This window comes from Tachyglossus aculeatus, chromosome 1, assembly GCF_015852505.1.
Source record: "Tachyglossus aculeatus isolate mTacAcu1 chromosome 1, mTacAcu1.pri, whole genome shotgun sequence".
NCBI lineage: Eukaryota > Metazoa > Chordata > Mammalia > Monotremata > Tachyglossidae > Tachyglossus > Tachyglossus aculeatus.
In genome coordinates, this window is record NC_052066.1 from 77,290,000 (window position 1) to 77,308,647 (window position 18,648).

Consider the following 18,648-nt stretch of genomic DNA (forward strand, 5'->3'; position numbering starts at 1 on the left):
TGGATTCGTGGATACAGCACAGGCCTGGGAATCAGAAGAAGGACCTGAGTTCTAATCCTGGCTCTGCCTCATGTTTGCTGGGTCACCTTGGGCAAGTCACTTCACTTCTCTGGGCCTCAGTTACCTCATCTGTAAAATGGAGATGAACGTGAGCCCCAGGTGGAACAGGGGCTGTGTCCGACCTGATTAACTCTTACATACCCCAATGCTGTGAGCCTGTTGTTGGGTAGGGACTGTCTCTATATGTTGCCAACTTGTACTTCCCAAGGACTTAGTACAGTGTTCTGCACACAGTAAGCGCTCAATAAATGCGATTGAATGAGTGAATGAATGCTTGGCACATAGTGAGTGCTTAACAAGTACCATAATTATTATTAGTATTAGAGGAGCAAAGAGTGCAGGCTCATTGAGACAGAGAGGAGCAAGGATAGGTAGTGGGGAAAGAGCTGATTGAGTAGTGCCTTAAAGCCAATGGTCAGGAATCTCTGCTTGAGGTGGAAATGAGTGGCAGCGGTTGGGGTGTTTTGAGGAGTAGGGGAATATGTACTCAGAACAACAACCTGGCTTTTTCTATATCAACAGCTACCTGCCTTCACTTCAACCCCTCCCTCTCTTCACTCCTAAACATTGGCCTCTTCATTTCAAGGACCCAAAGACCTGCAGTCAGTTCAGCAGTTAATCAGGTATTACCAGATTGAGCAGTCGTTGCTATTGGCAGCCTCACTTAGCTCATAAACTTCTTTGACCCCACCAAGCCCCCTCAGTCCCTCCCCCACCCCCAGATCAGCCCATCCCCTTTCTCCCTTCCCAGCACCCTCCCTGCACTGTGTGCTGCCTTCCTCCTCCTCCTCGTCTTCTTCTTTCTTCTTCTTCTTCCTCCTCTGCCGAATCCCTGTTATCCTGTCGCAGGGAGGCACCTCATTCCCATCTTCTCCCACCCCCAGCCTCAGCCAAGTGCCGCCTGTGGAATCCCCACTCCATTATTGGAAAGCTTCCCTTCATCCTTGACCCGTTCCCGACCCAACCACTGCTGCTCACCATCACTGAACCCTGGCTCTCCCCAGATGATGCTGTCTCAGTCATTCTTTCCGTCATATATATTGAGCGCTTACTGTGTGCAGAGCACTGTACTAAATGCAAGAGGGGGCCTCATCTTCTCCCAATCCCCTAGACTCACTGGGAAAAGAGGAGGAGTAGGTTTCCTTCTTGACTCCCGGTGCCGTTTTTACCCTCAGCCCCCCTGGGTTTTGAATGGAAGGGTTGGGGGGACCGGGCCCCTCTAAACTAAACTTGGTGTGGGCAGGGAATGTGTCTGTTTATTGTTGTAACCTCCCAAGCACTTAGTACAGTGCTCTGCACAGAGTAAGTGCTCAATAAATACGGTTTTTCCCTTCCTTTGAAGCCCATATCATTCACCTATCATTCACGGTCATCTGCCTCTCCCCAGGCTCCACCTCCAACTTTCTGAGCCATTTTGATCGCTTTCTCACATTCCTTCTCTCTTTGTCCATCTCTTCATTGACCCTTGGGGACTCTGTCCTAATCCTCCTCGACCTCTCAGCTGCCTTTGACACTGTGGACCACCCCCTTCTCCTCAACACGTTATCTGACCTTGGCTTCACAGACTCCGTCCTCTCCTGGTTCTCCTCTTATCTCTCCGGTCGTTCTTTCTCAGTCTCTTTTGCAGGCTCCTCCTCCCCCTCCCATCCTCTTACTGTGGGAGTTCCCCAAGGTTCAGTGCTTGGTCCCCTTCTGTTCTCAATCTACACTCACTCCCTTGGTGACCTCATTCGCTCCCACGGCTTCAACTATCACCTCTACGCTGATGACACCCAGATCTACATCTCTGCCCCTGCTCTCTCCCCCTCCCTCCAGGCTCGCATCTCCTCCTGCCTTCAGGACATCTCCATCTGGATGTCCGCCCGCCACCTAAAGCTCAACATGTCGAAGACTGAGCTCCTTGTCTTCCCTCCCAAACCTTGTCCTCTCCCTGACTTTCCCATCTCTGTTGACGGCACTACCATCCTTCCCGTCTCACAAGCCCGCAACCTTGGTGTCATCCTCGACTCCGCTCTCTCATTCACCCCTCACATCCACGCCGTCACCAAAACCTGCCGGTCTCAGCTCCGCAACATTGCCAAGATCCGCCCTTTCCTCTCCATCCAAACCGCTACCCTGCTCATTCAAGCTCTCATCCTATCCCGTCTGGACTACTGCACTAGCCTTCTCTCTGATCTCCCATCCTCGTGTCTCTCTCCACTTCAATCCATACTTCATGCTGCTGCCCGGATTATCTTTGTCCAGAAACGCTCTGGACATATCACTCCCCTCCTCAAAAACCTCCAATGGCTACCGATCAATCTGCGCATCAGGCAGAAACTCCTCACCCTGGGCTTCAAGGCTCTCCATCACCTCGCCCCCTCCTACCTCACCTCCGTTTTCTCCTTCTACAGCCCAGTCCGCACCCTCCGCTCCTCCACCGCTGATCTCCTCACCGTACCTCGCTCTCGCCTGTCCCGCCATCGACCCCCGGCCCACGTCATCCCCCGGGCCTGGAATGCCCTCCCTCTGCCCATCCGCCAAGCTAGCTCTCTTCCTCCCTTCAAGGCCCTGCTGAGAGCTCACCTCCTCCAGGAGGCCTTCCCAGATTGAGCCCCTTCTTTCCTCTCCCCCTCGTCCCCCTCTCCATCCCCCCGCCTTACCGCCTTCCCCTCCCCACAGCACCTGTATATATGTATATATGGTTGTACATATTTATTACTCTGTTTATTTATTTATTTATTTATTTTACTTGTACATTTCTATCCTACTTATTTTATTTTGTTGGTATGTTTGGTTCTGTTCTCTGTCTCCCCCTTTTAGACTGTGAGCCCACTATCGGGTAGGGACTGTCTCTATGTGATGCCAATTTGTACTTCCCAAGCGCTTAGTACAGTGCTCTGCACATAGTAAGCGCTCAATAAATACGATTGATTGATTGATTGATTCTGTATCCATGTGGCTGTTCCTGAGGACCTTTCCACTACCCGCTTTCTATCATGCTTCGACTCCACAGACCTGCTGCTCTGCCCCACCTCTCCTGCTCACCAAGTTGGACAAATACTCGATCTCATCATCTCTAGTCACTGTACCCTCAACAACTCTAAAAATCCCTCTACACGACCACATCCTCCTCACTTGCCTTCTCTCCCACAACTCACGTCAGATCTGTTCTGTTCCCCCACGGACACCTCAGGTCTTTTGAACCCATCCAATTTTCTCAAGGCATCATGCCCCATGTAGTCTCCAGACTGAAACAGCCTTCCCTTCACAACCAAATTAATACCCTCAGCACCACCTTCTCTACTGAACGCAACTCACTTACTCCCCAGCCCCTTCATTGATCTTATACCTCCAACTCTTCACTCCTGCATGAGCTGTAGAGCGCTGCTGGCAGGAATCCAGATATCAAGCCGACCAGGTCCACCGGAGGTTCATCCTTGCCTGCTTTAACTCTGCTCCCTCCTCTGCCTGGTACTTGGCACTTAATAAATGTTTAGCAATGCCTGGTAACAGTGCTTCTCCACCCTTATTGCCCCCCATGCCCATTGTCCTTGCCAGTAGTTTCAGTTAGTAAATAATGATGGCATTTGTTAAGCGCTTACTATGTGCAAAGCACTGTTCTAAGCGCTGGGGGGATACAAGGTGATCAGGTTGTCCCACGTGGGACTCACAGTCTTAATCCCCATTTTACAGATGAGGTAAGTGAGGCGCAGAGAAGTTAAGTGACTTGCCCAAGGTCACACAGCAGACAAGTGGCAGAGCCGGGATTTGAACCCATGACCTCAGACTCCCAAGCCCGGGCTCTTTCCACTGAGCCACGCTGCTTCTGCTTCTCACGTTGTTTAACTCCCCCTTCAGATCCTCTCCCCACTACACCGACTCCGCACCCCATCTCTTGCCCCTAATGATCTGGTCTCATGGTTTATTTAGAAAATTGAAACCATCAGGTGTGTTCACTCTGAAATCACCCAGGCTCCTCTCCAGTCCTTCCATCCTCCTGCCCGCTTTTTTAACTCTTCCATCTTTCCCAGCTGTATCTCAAGAGAAGATTCCCCCACTTCCTCTAAAATTCCACCCCCCTCCACCAGGGCCTCTGACCCCACTTTTTCCCAGCTTATCAAAGTGCTTGCCCCCTTCCTTCTTCCCTCCCTGACAGCCATCTTCAACTGTTCACTCTCCAGTGGATTCTTCCCCACTGTTTTCAAGTATTCTTATGCCTCCCTTATCCTAAAAAAGACCCTTCCATGACCCCATGGTTCCCTCCAGTTATTGCCCTGTCTCCTATCATTCCTCTTCAGACACCTTGAGTGAGTTGTCCACGTCTGCTGCCTCCACTTCCTCTCTTCCAATTCATTCCTCAACCCTCCTCGTCCTCCCCCAGTCTGGCTTCTAACCGCTTCAATCTTCTGACACTGCCGTCTCAAAGATTGATTGATTGATTCATTCATTCAATCGTATTTATTGAGCACTTACTGTGTGCAGAGCACTGGACTAAGCGCTTGGGAAGTACAAGTTGGGAACATATGGAGACGGTCCCTACCCAACAGTGGGCTCACAGTCTAGAAGGGGGAGACAGAGAACAAAACAAAACGTATTAACAAAATAAAATAAATAGAATAAATATGTACAAATAAAATGAATAGAGTATATGTATAAACATATACATATATGTAGGTGCTGTGGGGAGGGGAAGGAGGTAAGGTGGGGGGATAGGGAGGGGGAGAGGACGGAGGGAGCTCAGTCTGGGAAGGCCTCCTGGAGGAGGTGAGCTCTCAGTAGGGCCTTGAAGGGAGGAAGAGAGCTAGTTTGGCGGATGTGCGGAGGGAGGGCATTCCAGGCCAGGGGGAGGACGTGGGCCAGGGGTCGACAGCGGGATAGGCGAGAACGAGATCACCAGTGATCTCCTTCTTGCCAAGTCCACTGGCCTCTGCTTCATAATAATAATAATAATAATGATGGCCTTTATTAATCACTTATTATGTGCAAAGCACTGTTCTAAGCTCTGGGGAGGTTACAAGGCAATCAGGTTGTCCCATAGGGGGCTCACAGTCTTCATCCCCATTTTACAGATGAGGTAACTGAGGCGCAGTGAAGTGACTTGCCCAAAGACACACAGCTGACAATTGGTGGAGCCGGGATTTGAACCCATGACCCCTGACTCCAAAGCCCTTGCTCTTTCCAATGAGCTACACTGCTTCTCTCCTAATCCTCCTCAACTTGGCAGTTCCCTTTGACACTGTTGACCACCCCCGCCTCCTAGAAACGTAATCCATCCTTGGTTTTACTAATGCTGTCATCTCCCGGCTCTCCTCTCTCAGTGGCGTCTCAGTCTCTTTCACAGGCTCCTCCTCTGCCTCCCATTCCCTAACTGGGGGGGTCCCTGAAGGTTCAGTTCTGGGTCCCCTCTATTCTCCATCTACACCCACTCCCTTGGAGAACTTATTCGCTCCCATGGCTTCAACTACCACCTCTGGATGATATCCAAATCTATGTCTCCAGTCCCGACATCTCTACGTGGATGCCCCACTGACATCTCAAACTTAACATATCATCATTATCATCATCATCATCAATCGTATTTATTGAGCACTTACTATGTGCAGAGCACTGTACTAAGCGCTTGGGAAGTACAAATTGGCAACATATAGAGACAGTCCTTACCCAACAGTGGGCTCACAGTCTAAAAGGGGAAGACAGAGAACAAAACCAAACATACTAACAAAATAAAATAAATAGAATAGATATGTACAAGTAAAATAAATAAATAAATTAATAGAGTAATAAATATGTACAAAGATATATACATATATACAGGTGCTGTGGGGAAGGGAAGGAGGTAAGAAGGGGGGGATGGAGAGGAGGAGGAGGGGGAGAGGAAGGAAGGGGCTCAGTCTCAGTCCAGAGCAAAGCTCCCCATCATACCCAATTCCTGTCCTCCCCCTTACTTTCCCATCACTGTAGGCAGCACCATAATTCTCCCTGTCTCACAAGCTCATAACCCTAGCGTTATACTCGACTCATCTCTCGTCTTCAACCCACATAGTCAATCTGTCATCAAATCCTGTTGGTTTAACCTAGACAGCATCGCTAAAATCTGTCCTTGCCTCTCCATCCAAACTACTAGCACTCTTCACTCTGCTGCCCAGATCATTTTTCTCCAAAACCGTTCAGTCCTTGTTTCCCCCCTCAAGAACCCATCCATCTCGACGTCAAACCGAAACTCCTTACCATCGTCTTTGAAGCACTCAATCACCTTGCCTCCTGCTATCTTACCTTAGTGATTTCCTGCAACTCCGCTTGTTCCCTTTGTTCCTCCTACACTAGCCTACTCACCGTACCTCAGTCTCATCTTAGGGGAGCAGCACGACATAGTGGAAAGAGCACAGGCCTGGAAATCAGAGGACCTAGGTTCTTATCTCCGCTCCGCCACTTACCTGCTATATGACCTTGGGCAAGTCACGTAATTTCTCTGTGCCTCGGTTACCCCTTCTACCAGATAGGGATTCAGTACCTGTTTTTCCTCCTGCTTTAACTGTGGTCCCTTCGTGGGACCTGATTGTCGTGTATCTCAGTGCTTAGTACAGTGCTTGGCACATAATAAACGCTTAGAAAATACCACTATTAGTAGTAGTATTGCTATTATTCTCACACTGCCAACCCCCTTCCCACTTCCTGCCTCTGAGCTGGAACTTGCTCCCTCTTCATACCCAAACCACGATCGCTTTCCCTGTCTTCAAAGCTTACTGAAATCGGGTCTCCTCCCAAGAGACCTTTCTCGACTCATTTCTTCTTATCCCACTCCTTTCTGTGTCCCCCTTGAAATTGGATGTGCACCCTCTATTCACCCGTCCCTCAGCCCCGCAGCACTTCCACACAAATCCGTAATTCATTTATTTATATTAGTCCATCTCCCCCGTCGAGACAGTAAGCTCACTGTAGGCAGGGGCCGTGTCTGCCAGCTCTGTTACATTGTCACAAAATAAACATTTGGTAAGTATGATTGACTGAGGCCTGGGAATCAGAAGGACCTGGGTTTTAATCCTGACTCTGGCACTTGTCTGCTGTGTGCCCTTGGGCAAGTCACTTTGCTTCTCTGTGCCTGAGTTTCCTCATCTGGAAAATGAGGTTTAAGACTGTGAGCCCCATGTGGGGCTTGGACTGTGTCCAATGTGATTAGCTTGATGACCTGATTACTAAACCCTGGTGTTTAGTATACTGTCTGACACATAGTAAGTGCCTAACAGATACCATTATATGTCATGAAGATAAAAATAAGCTAAGCGCTTACTATTCAGTCGTATTTATTGAGCACTTACTGTGTGCAGAGCACTGTACTAAGTGCTTGGGAAGTACAAGTTGGCAACATGTAGAGACGGTTCCTACCCAACAGCGGGTTCACAGTCTAGAAGGGGAAGACAGATAACAAAACAAATTAACAAAATAAAATAAATAGAATAAATATGTGCAAGTAAAATAGAGTAATAAATATATACAAACATATACACATATATACAGGCTAGATAGCTGGAGCAGTTGGATATTAGTTTCTCTATAAACCTTCCTTAACTGGGGTTAGTAATACTTAGACCTTCATTCTCATCTTTTTTTTTAAAACCTATGTATTTGTTAAGCCCTTACTTTGTGTCAGGCACTGTACTAAGCACTGAGGTAGATACAAGAAAATCAGGTGTAGACAGTCCATCCCCCAAATGATGAAGATGATGGCATCTGTTAAGCGCTTACTATGTGCAAAGCACTGTTCTAAGCACTGGAAGGGATACAGGGTGATCAGGTTGTCCCACGTGGGGCTCACAGTCTTCATCCCCATTTTACAGATGAGGAAACTGAGGCTCAGAGAAGTTAAGTGACTTGCCCAAGGTCACAAAGCAAATACGTGGCGGAGCCGAGATTAGAACTCATGACCTCTGACTCCCAAGCCCGTGCCCAAATGGGGCTCACAGTATTAATCCCCATTTTACAGATGTGGTAACCAAGGCCCAGAGAAATGAAGTGACTTGCCCAAGGTCACATGGAAGACAAGTGGTAGAGCCGGGATTACAGCGCAGGTCCTTTCAGACTCCCAGGAGGATGCAGGGTGATCAGGTTGTCCCACGTGGGGCTCGTATTCTTAACCCCCATTTTACAGATGAGGTAACTGAGCCACAGAGAAGTTAAGTGACTTGCCCAAAGTCACACAGCTGACCGTTGGTGGAGCCGGGATTTGAACCCATGACCTCTGACTCCCAAGCCCGTGCTCTTATCCATTGAGCCACGCTGCTTCTAGAACTCACAGGGTTTGGTGAAAGACTGAATATGCTCCTTGAATGAGAAAAATGAATTGAGGGTAATGCCATGGTGGTGGAAGATCGGTGGTGTTGTTAACAGTGATGGGAAATAGCCATTTTCCTGCTGCAGGACCTTGGGCAAGTACCTTAACTACTCTGTGTCAGCTTCCTCATCTATAAAATGGGGTCTAGATACCTGTCTTCCCTCCCTCTTAAGACAGTGAGCCCCTTATGGGACAGGGACTGCCTGACCTGATTTATCTTTTATCTACCTGCTTAGTCCAGTGTGTGGCACATAAACAGCGCTCAACAACTATCACAGTAGTTATAGTAGTTGTTATTAGAACAAACTTCTACTTTTGCTGCATCATGCAAAGATTTGTAATCCTACTACAACTCTTGACACGGTGATAGTATTTTAATTTAGTACAGATTATTCAGTAGTTTAGTGATGTTTAATGCATCATATATAGCACGTAAAGGAATTTGATATTTTTCCAGAGGCTTGACAACAAAGCCAATAGGGTATAGAAAATGTCCTGCATGATACAGCTGATGTCCCAACCTCCTGTCTCTCCCCACTCCAGTCCATTCTTCACTCCATTGCCCGGATCTCCTTTCTACAGAAACGTTCAGGACGTCACCCCCCTTCCTCAGAAATCTCTGGTGGTTGCCCATCCACCTCCATATCAAACAACAATTCCTCACCATTGACTTTAAAACACTCCATCACCTTGCCCCCTCCCAACTCTCCTTGCTTTTCTCCTTCTACAACCCAGCCTGCACACCTTGCTCCTCTAGTGCAAACCTTCTCACTCTGCCTCAGTTTCACCTGTCTCACCGCCGATCCCTGGCCCACGTCCTGCCTCTGGCCTGGAATGCCCTCCCTCGTCAAATATGACAGACCATTTCTCTCTCCTCACTTCAAAGCCTTATTGAATTCACATCCCTCCAAGAGGCCTTCCCAGAGTAAGCCCCACTTTTCTTCATCTCCCACTCCCTTCTGTCACCCCGACTTACTCCCTTTGCTCTCCCCCCGACCCCAGCCTCATAGCACTTAGGTATATATCTGTAATTTTATTTATTTGTATTGATGTCTCTCTCACCCCACCCCAGACTCTGAGTTCATTGTGGGCAGCGAATGTGACTGTTTATTGTTGCATTGTACTTTCCCAAGCACTTAGTACAGTGCTCTGCACACAGTAAGCACTTAGTAAATACCATTGAATAAATGAATACAGCTGTTCACAGTGCATCCATGTTTTTGAAGAACACTTCATGGCTGTATCGTGATGTACATATGGAAAAGTGTGTCTTCATTAAATATTAGGTCTGTAACACAGTGCTGCACATGACTTGGACTGGAGCAGCACCAGAATATTCAGAAGGATGCCTGGTTTGCTAATAAATTTAATGAGGGGTATTCATCGAGCACTTACTATGTGCAGAACACTGTACTGAGTGCTTGGGGGAGGACAGTGGAGATTATGAAAGATGCTGGGAATACAGGGAGTTAGATAAGTAACCCTAGTGTATGTGCGGACTATTTCAAGTATTGCTAGATTAAAAAGACTATCCCAAGCACTGTCACATAATACTAATTGTTGGCATTGAGTGACAAAGGGGAGCTGTTATGGGGGAAGCAGTGACAGGAATCGTTGGACCCTTGATCCCAGTGACATCAGCCCAGGAGAAATGTGGACTATTTAGTGGCTTCCCTTCCAAGTCCTCCGCTTTTCTTTAGCACTTCCATTTTGCTGTTTCTGCTGATGTTTGACTGCTTTTTCATTTGTGGTTGAAAATTTAGAACTTAGGCTCCTTTCCTTAGGTTCTCATCTCTCCTTAGCCTTTGGAGCTTCGCTGTCCAGTGACACCATTCTCTTCCTCTCACGGAACTAACAATGCTAGCTATGAACCTTCAAGAAAAACAAAGGAGAGATGAGAACTTAAGGAAGGGAACCCAAGAGGGCCTCATTCACAAGTAGAAGAGTGCTGTAAGTTAAAGCAGCATGGAAAAAAGTATGAAAAAGGAAGAGAACTAAGCACCATCAGATCCATCTTCCCCAGTATTTCCAGAATCCACCCCTTCCTCTCATCCAAAATGCCACCACGTTGGCCCAGGCTCTGCAAAGAGCTGATATGTAAGATGGAGAGAGCTGATAAAGAACCTTAAAAGCCATGAATGAATAGTAAGGTGTTTCTGCTAGATGCAACCAAAGATGAGTAGCCATTTGAAATTTTTGTGAAGTGGAAAGATGTATGCTGCATGATGCGTCACAAAGACGATTGTTATAGTAGTGTGTTATGTAGAGTGAAAGGGGGAGAGGCTGTTAAAAATGCCTTTCCCTATGCTATAACAAGAGTTAAAGGCCACTGACAGGCAGTAGCCATTTAAGTGGAGAGGAAGGGATCAATTTGGGAAAAGTAGAGAAAGAACCAGCAGGATTTCACAATTGAATGAATGTGAAATTAGAAACCTGGTAACGAGTTGTGGCCGACACCAAGGTTGTTGGCTTCTAGGACAGGGAGATTGGAATTGTTGACAGAAATGGGGAAAGCTGAGGAGGAGTGGATTTAGGAGGAAAATTAAGTTTCATTGACATTTGAGTTTGAGGTGCTGGTAGGTCATCCTGGTGGAGATGTCACGGAGGAAAGAGAAGATGGCAGGATTAAGGGTTAACTGAAAAGTTAGAGCTCGAGAGGTAGATTTGGGGGAAAAGGTGTGCCCTGCCTTTGGTTCTTTTTCTCGCTCTCACTTCATTCCCTTACTCTTGTTCCTGGCAGCTCTTCCTCTGTGGGGACTCCTCACATACACCATTCTTGCTTTCAGGGAAGAGTTTCCTCTCTGGGGAGCAAAAAGGAAGGGAGAGAAGGATTTTTGGAACATAGTACAAAGTCTTTTGGATTTCGGGGTGGGGAAGGGAGAGCAGGTGATGCGAGGACTCAGTGTGGGCCAGGTAGGGAGGGGAGGGATGGAGTTCATCTGCCAACAACCACATGCTTGGTCAAGGACCACCTGGGGTTCCCGAGCAATCCAGTTGGCAGAATGCTGTGTAGCCAGATGCTTGTATAAAGGTGTTCAGTGATTTCTTTTCTTTTTCTTCTTCAGCTCCTGAAATCATGAATCCTGTTTATAGCCCTGGATCTTCTGGGGTTCCTTATGCAAACGCCAAAGGAATTGGTTATCCGGGTAAGTTGATGGAAATTGGCTTTTCCCAGTGGCAGTTTCATAACTCTGTAAAGCAACCACTTGGTATACTTAGTGTGAAGTAACCTGTAGCCTCTATGAATGGCATCATGAATACTGGCCTTCCCCCACCCTCCCCATATATGGTGGAGAGATTTAATTTGATGTAATAATAATAACATTTATTAAGCTCTTACTATATGCTAAGCATTGTACTAAGCACTGGGGTAGATTCAAGATAATCAGGTCCCACCCACATGGGACTCGCAGTCTAAGTAAGAGCGAGGACAGATATTGAATGCCCGTTTGGCAGATGAGGGAACTGAAGCATAGAGAAGTTAAGTGACTTGCCCAAGGTCTTACAGCAGTAAGTGGCGGAGCTGGGATTAGAACCCAGGCCCTCTGATTCCCAGGCCCATGCTCTTTTCCCTTATCATTAAAGCATTGTTTTGCAGCTCTAGAATACAGAGCTCTGCCATAACAACGTACGTTCACTACACACTTTGTCAAGACTACTGTTACGGAATTTGGGAACTTTTGACCCAAACAGATCTCTTTGGATACCTCAGAACATCTAATTAGGGGAAGTGATTGGTGCATATATACACCATGTCAGACACAGTGAGTACCCTAACACTAGTTTGTACAAGTTACTTTAACCAAGGAGCTGTTTGGCCTAGTGGAAAGAGCACAGACTTGGGTTCTAATTCTGGTTCTTCCACTTGTCTGCTCTGTGACCTTGGTCAAGTCACTTAACTTCTTTGTGCACGTTACCTCGTCTGTAAAATGGGGATTACGACTGTGAGCCCCACATGGGGCACGGAGGGTGTCCGACCTGATTAGCTTGTATCTACCTTAGCGCTTAGTACAGGGCCTGGCACATAGTAAGCACTTAGTAAATACCATTAAAAAAGTTTCTCTTAACATTGGGTTTTGCAAAAACACAGATCCCACATTTAAAAGAGAACTATGTGTACTTCAATCTCAGAACCTCAGGGACTTGAACTGTAGCCAAAATCCTTATTGGTTAGCCAAAGAGCAAAAAAAAGTACAAGAAAAACATCTTGGCATAATCCTGACCTATCTAAGGCTCAGATTTTTTTTTTCCTTTTTCAGTCCTTCATATTTATTGAACATTTGCTTGGCGTAGAATACTATACTTAATGTTTGGGAGAGTACAGTATTGTGGAGTTGGTAGATGTGATCCCTGTCGACAAAGAATCTTTCAGTCTATAGGGAGAGATAGGCATTAGAGTGAATTTCAGATTGAGGGAAATGGCAGAGTACAAGATTACATAGAGAAGTGCTGTTTGGCTGAGAGGGGGATGTCCGTCGAGTGTTTTAAGTGGGACATGACTGAACTCCTTATCTTCCCTCCCAAACCCTGCCCTCTCCCTGACTTTCCCATCACTGTAGATGGCACTTCCCGTCTCACAAGCCCGCAACCTTGGTGTCATCCTTGACTCCGCTCTCTCGTTCACCCCTCACATCCAATCCGTCACCAGAACCTGCCGGTCTCACCTCCACAACATTGCCAAGATCCGCCCTTTCCTCCATCCAAACCGCTACCCTGCTGGTTCAGTCTCTCATCCTGTCCTGACTGGATTACTGCATCAGCCTCCTCTCTGATCACCCATCCTCCTGTCTGTCCCCACTTCAGTCTATACTTCACTCTGCTGCCTGGATCATCTTTGTGCAGTAACGCTCAGGGCACATTACTCCCCTCCTCAAAAATCTCCAGTGGCTGCCTGTCAACCTATGAATCAAGCAAAAACTCCTCCCTCTCAGCTTCAAGGCTGTCCATCACCTCGCCCCCTTCCATCTCACCTCCCTTCTCTCCTTCTCCAACCCACCCCGCACCCTCCGCTCCTCTACCGCTAACCTCCTCACCGTGCCTCGTTCTCGCCCGGCCCACCATCGACACCCGGCCCACATCCTCCCCCTGGCCTGGAATGCCCTCCCTCCACACATCCGCCAAGCTCGCTCTCTTCCTCCCTTCAAAGCCCTACTGAGAGCTCACCTCCTCCAAGAGGCCTTCCCAGACTGTGCCCCCTTTTTCCTCTCCTCCTCCCCCCACCACGTCCCTCCCCTCCCCACAGCACTCTATTTTACTTGTACATATTTGCTATTCTATTTATTTTGTTAATGGTGTGCATATAGCTTTAATTATATTTGTTCTGATGACTTTGACACCTGTTTACATGTTTTGTTGTCTGTTTTCCCCTTCTAGACTGTGAGCCTGTTGTTGGGTAGGGACCATCTCTATATGTTGCCAACTTGTACTTCTCAAGAGCTTAGTACAGTGCTCTGCACACAGTAAGCACTCAATAAATACGATTGAGTGAATAAATGAATGAATTTCCAAGTGCATAGGCAGTGCGATAGGGAGAGCAAGTAGGGGAATTGAGAGCCCACTTGGAAGGCCTTTTGAAGGTGAAAGTGTATTACTGATAAATGATACCAAGAAGTATAGTATTTGGTAAGCACTTACCATGTGCCAAGAACCGTACTTAGCGCCAGGATAGATACAAGATAATCAGGTCCCACTTGGGTGTCTCAGTCTATGTAGGAAGGAAAATGGGTTGAAAAGGTATCAAGAAGCATTATGACCTAGTGGAAAGACCACAAGGTTGAGTGTCAGAGAAACTGGGTTCTAATCCCTGCTCTGCCATGTATCTGCTATGTGACTCTGGGCAAGTTACTTAACTTTTCTGTGCCTCAGTTTTTCTCATCTGCAAAATGGGGATTCAGTGCCTGTTCTCCCTCCTCCTCAGTACAGCACTTGGCACATAGTAAGTGCTTAACAAATACCACAATTATCATTATTACTGCTTTTGAACCACGACTTTGCAGAATAGGGAACTGTGGCACTGAGAAGTTAAGTGATGTGCTCAGTGTCACACAGCAGATAAGTGGCGGAGCTGGGATTAGAACCCGGGTCCTCTGACTCCGTGACCTGTGCTCTTTCCCCTAGGACACGCTGCTTCTTGTGGCCTAGTGGAAATGTATTTTCTGATAGATAAATGTACTACTGTCACTGAAGAGATCCTTTAGGGCTTTTTAAGCTGAAAATTTGGAGAGTGAGTAAAATAGCTACTATCCCAAAACTGGTGTTAGGTAGTTCCTAGGAAAAAGTCATGTTAAAAGGAATGAGCAAAGTCAGCTGTTGTTGATCTAGTGAACTGCCTTGAGAACTGAAGACTTGGGAGGCTGCTGTGGTATGTTAGAGATGAGCCTCCTGTGTTTAGTGGCTTTGTTCTACAGTTTTATCTTAAATTGTTAATCTTGTAATACATTGTTTTGTCTTTCACTGCCTGTGGTCTCAGAGCTGCCTAATTTGTTTGCCTAGTATTCTGTCACCTTTTTCCCACAGTAGGAAGGACTTAAATGCCATCACTACTACTAAAATCACTGATGAATCAACCAACCAATCCTTTCTCCATCAATCAGTCATATTTATTGAATTTACTGAGGGCAGAGCACTCTACTGAGAGCTTGGGAGTACTGTGCAGTGAAGTTGGTAGAGGTAATCCTTGCCCACAAGGAGATCATATGGCTTAGTGGAAAGAGCATGCGCCCAGGAGCCAGAGGAGCGTGTCTTCCATCTCTGTTATATTCTGTTCTCCCAAGTCCTTAATACAGAACTTTGCTCATAGTAAGTGCTCAATAAATGCAGTTGATTGATTGACCTGGGTTGTAATCCCAGCTTTACCCCTTGCCTGCTGTCTGTCATTGAGCAAATCACTTTACTTAACTATCCCTCAGTTTCCTCATCTGTAAAATGATTATTCAATACCTGATCGCCCTATGTGGGACAGGGACTCTGTCCAATGTGATTAACTTGTGTCTACCCCTGGGGTGAGAACAGTGCTTGACACGTAATAAGCACTTACCAAATGTCATAATTATCATTATTACTAGACACAACCCCTGCCCACAAGGAGCTTTGTTTAGAAGGGGAGACAGACAGTAAAAGAAATTACAGATAGGGGAAATAACGGAACAGAAAAATTTACGTTCATAAAATTTGTCAGGGTGAGGTCACCGTCAGAGTACTTAATGAGTAGAGGTGCAAGTAGGTAGATGACAGAAGGAAGGAAAATAGGGTGGGGAAAAGAGAGGTTAGTCAGAGAAGGCTTCTTGGAGGAGATATGATTTTAGAGGGCTTTGAAGATGGGGATAGTGGTGGTCTGTCAGATATGAATTGGGAGGAATTTCCAGGTCAGAGGGAGAAATTTGGACAAGGGGTCAATGGTGAGACGGATGAGCTCCAAGGACAATCAACCAATCTTATTTACTGAGCATTTACTGTATACAGAGCACTGTACTAAGGGCTTGGGAAAGTACAATAAAACAAGAGTTGGTAACCATGTTTCCTGCCCACAATGAGTTTAGAGTCTAGAGGGGGAGAGAAGCATTAAATTGAATTACCAATATGTCCCCAAGTGCTTTGGGGGTAGGAATGAATAAAGGGTATAAATCCAAATGCAAGAGTGATGCAGAAAGGAAAGGGAGTAGAGGGAATGAAGACTTGATCGGGGAAGGCCTCTTGAAAGGAGTTGTCATTGTAATAAGGCTTGGAAGGTAGGGAGAATGATAGATTGTCAGACAAGAAGCGAGAGGAAATTTCAGGCCAGCGGCAGGATGTGGGCAAGGGGGCTGCCGGGAGGAAGACCAGATAGACAAGATTGTGGTACAGTGAGTAAGCGGATGTTAGAGGAGCAAAGTGAAGGTGCTGAATTTTAGAAAATCAGTGAGGCAGAGTAGACGGGGGCGAGGTGATTGGGTGTTTTAAAGCCAACGTAAGGAGTTTCTTTTGATGTGGAAGTGGATGGGCAGCCACTGGAGGTTTTTGAGTAAAAAATATGGATAGACCTACCTTTTTTGTGGGGGAGCGGTGGGTGTTTGGGTTTTTTTTGGATAAATGATCTGGGATTGGAGTGAAGTAAGGACTAGAGTGGGGAGGAGACAGGAGGCAGGGAGATCAGTGAGGAGGCTGATGCAGGAATCGAGGCGGAATAAGATAAGTGTTTGGATCAACATGATAGCAGTTTGGATGGCGAGGAAATAGATTTTAGCAGTGTTGTAAAGGTTGACAAACAGATTGAACAAGTGGATTGATAGAGATGAGTTGAGGATCGTGCCAAGCTTAAAGGCATATGTGAGACAGGGAGGGCAGTGGTGCTGTCTACAGTGATGGGAAAGTCATAGAGGCAATAGGGTTTGGGTGGGAAGATGAGTAGCTCAGTTTGGGGTGTTGGCGGGACATCCAAGTATAGGTGTCCTAAAGGCAGAAGGAAATACGGGACTGGAAATACGGGACTGCAGAGAAAGAAGACAAGGATCGGGGCTGGATATGTAGATTTGGGAATCATCTGCATAGAGATGGCAGTTGAAACCATGGGAGTGAATGAGTTCTCCAACGGAGTGGGTGTAGAAGCAGAATAGAAAGAGACCCAGAACTGAGCCTTGAGGGAAGTGTGATGATTGGGTTGTAGATTAGCAAGGTAAAGTGGAGGGGGAAAGCTGATCTAATGCCTTAAGGCTGATGGCTAGGAGTTTCTGTTTAATGTAAAGATGGATAGGCAGCCATTGCAGGTTTATGAGGAGTGGGGAGATGTGGACTGAATGGTTTTTGTTTTTTGTTTTTAGAAAAATGATCCCGGCAGCAAGGTGAAATCTGGACTGGCAAGGGAAGAGATAGGAGGCAGAGAGGTCAGAGAGGAAGCTGATAAAGTAGTCAAAGCAGAGTATAAATTCTAGGATCAGTATCGTAGCAGTTCATTCATTCGTTCATTCAGTTGTATTTATTGAGCACTTACTGTGTGCAGAGCACTGTACTAAGCGCTTGGGAAGTACACGTTGGCAACAACTTGACGGTCCCCACCCAACAGCGGGCTCACAGTCTAGAAGGGGGAGAGCAGTTTGGTTGGAGAGAAAAGGGTAGATTCTAAGAGATTTTGTGAAAGTAGAACCAACCGGCTTCTAGAGGGGAGAAAGGTATAATGATCGCATGGAAAATAACCTAAAATATAGCAGCTAAAATCAAATTTATTAAAAACTCAAATCACCTAACCATCCATGGTTCCTGAAGGGAAAAAAAAAGTGAAATAAGACTTTCTGTCAAAACTCTGAATTACCGACTGACTTTTTTTTCTGGACTCTTCAGAGATTGAAGTTTTTATGCCGTTTGTCTTGATGTTGTTTTTAGATAAGTGGTCTTGAAACCAGTCAGAATATCTAATAATGATCAGTGGTATCTCAGATGAAGAAACTAAAAATTAATCGTGTATCAACCACTTTTTCTGCTGTGTTGTGCTGTGTCCAAATAGGCTAGTTTGTTTGGACAAAAGTTGTCAAATACCTATTATGAGATGCTTAACCCATCTGAGGAGTAATTATTGCTTTAGGAGGATTGTAGTATGAAAAGCAACCATTTCTTCCTTCCCATGTTGCTTTCCCTTCGTCAGTGCTTTTTATTGAGCTCTGACTGTGCGAAGAACATTGTACTGAGGGCTTGAAAGAATGCAGTAAGGTTGGTAGACATGGTCCCTGCCCTCAAAGAGCTTACAAACTGCTAAGAAGCAGCCAAATGGAAAGAGAACAGGTCTGAGAGCCAGAGGACCTAGGTTCCAATCCCAGTCCTGCCACATGCCTGCTGTGTGACCTTGGACAAGTCACTTCACTTCTCTGTGTCTGTTACCTCATCTGTAAAATGGGGAATAAGACTTTGAGCCTAATGTGGGATTGGGACTGTGTCCAGCCTGATTATCTTGTTCCTACTCCAAGGTTTAGTACAGTGCCTGGCACGTAGTAAGCACTTAAGTACCATCTAAACAAAAGAAAAAACAAAACAAAGCTAACAATGAATGGTTAACACACATATTTGGTTCAACAAATGTTGATTTACCTAATAAAAATCTTTCGTGTCCTATGCTCTTTGCTTCTGTCCGTAGATGCCACTTTTAACTTGTCTTAGTTCTTTTGATAGCTTGTCTTGAATTTTTACTTGGAAGAATCCATTGAGCTTTGATATGCATCTGTTTTATACAGATATTTTATAGGAGAAAGTTCTTCATGTTTGAAGATGATGATACTGATGGTGAAATTTTGTCTGTGTGCATGTCTCTGGAA

At 46.2% G+C, this 18,648-nt stretch overlaps 1 protein-coding gene across 1 annotated transcript in view; it reads left to right on the forward strand.

Annotated features, from left to right (window-relative positions):
- The first annotated feature begins 591 nt into the window (after positions 1-591).
- Positions 592-18,648, forward strand: part of FAM168B (family with sequence similarity 168 member B) — a 49,517-nt gene continuing 31,460 nt past the window's right edge. The window contains exons 1-2 of the mRNA XM_038744145.1: positions 592-683; positions 11,437-11,517. Of these exons, the coding sequence (XP_038600073.1) occupies positions 11,448-11,517 (70 nt within the window). The 5' untranslated portion in view covers positions 592-683; positions 11,437-11,447. The remainder of the gene's footprint in view (positions 684-11,436; positions 11,518-18,648) is intronic.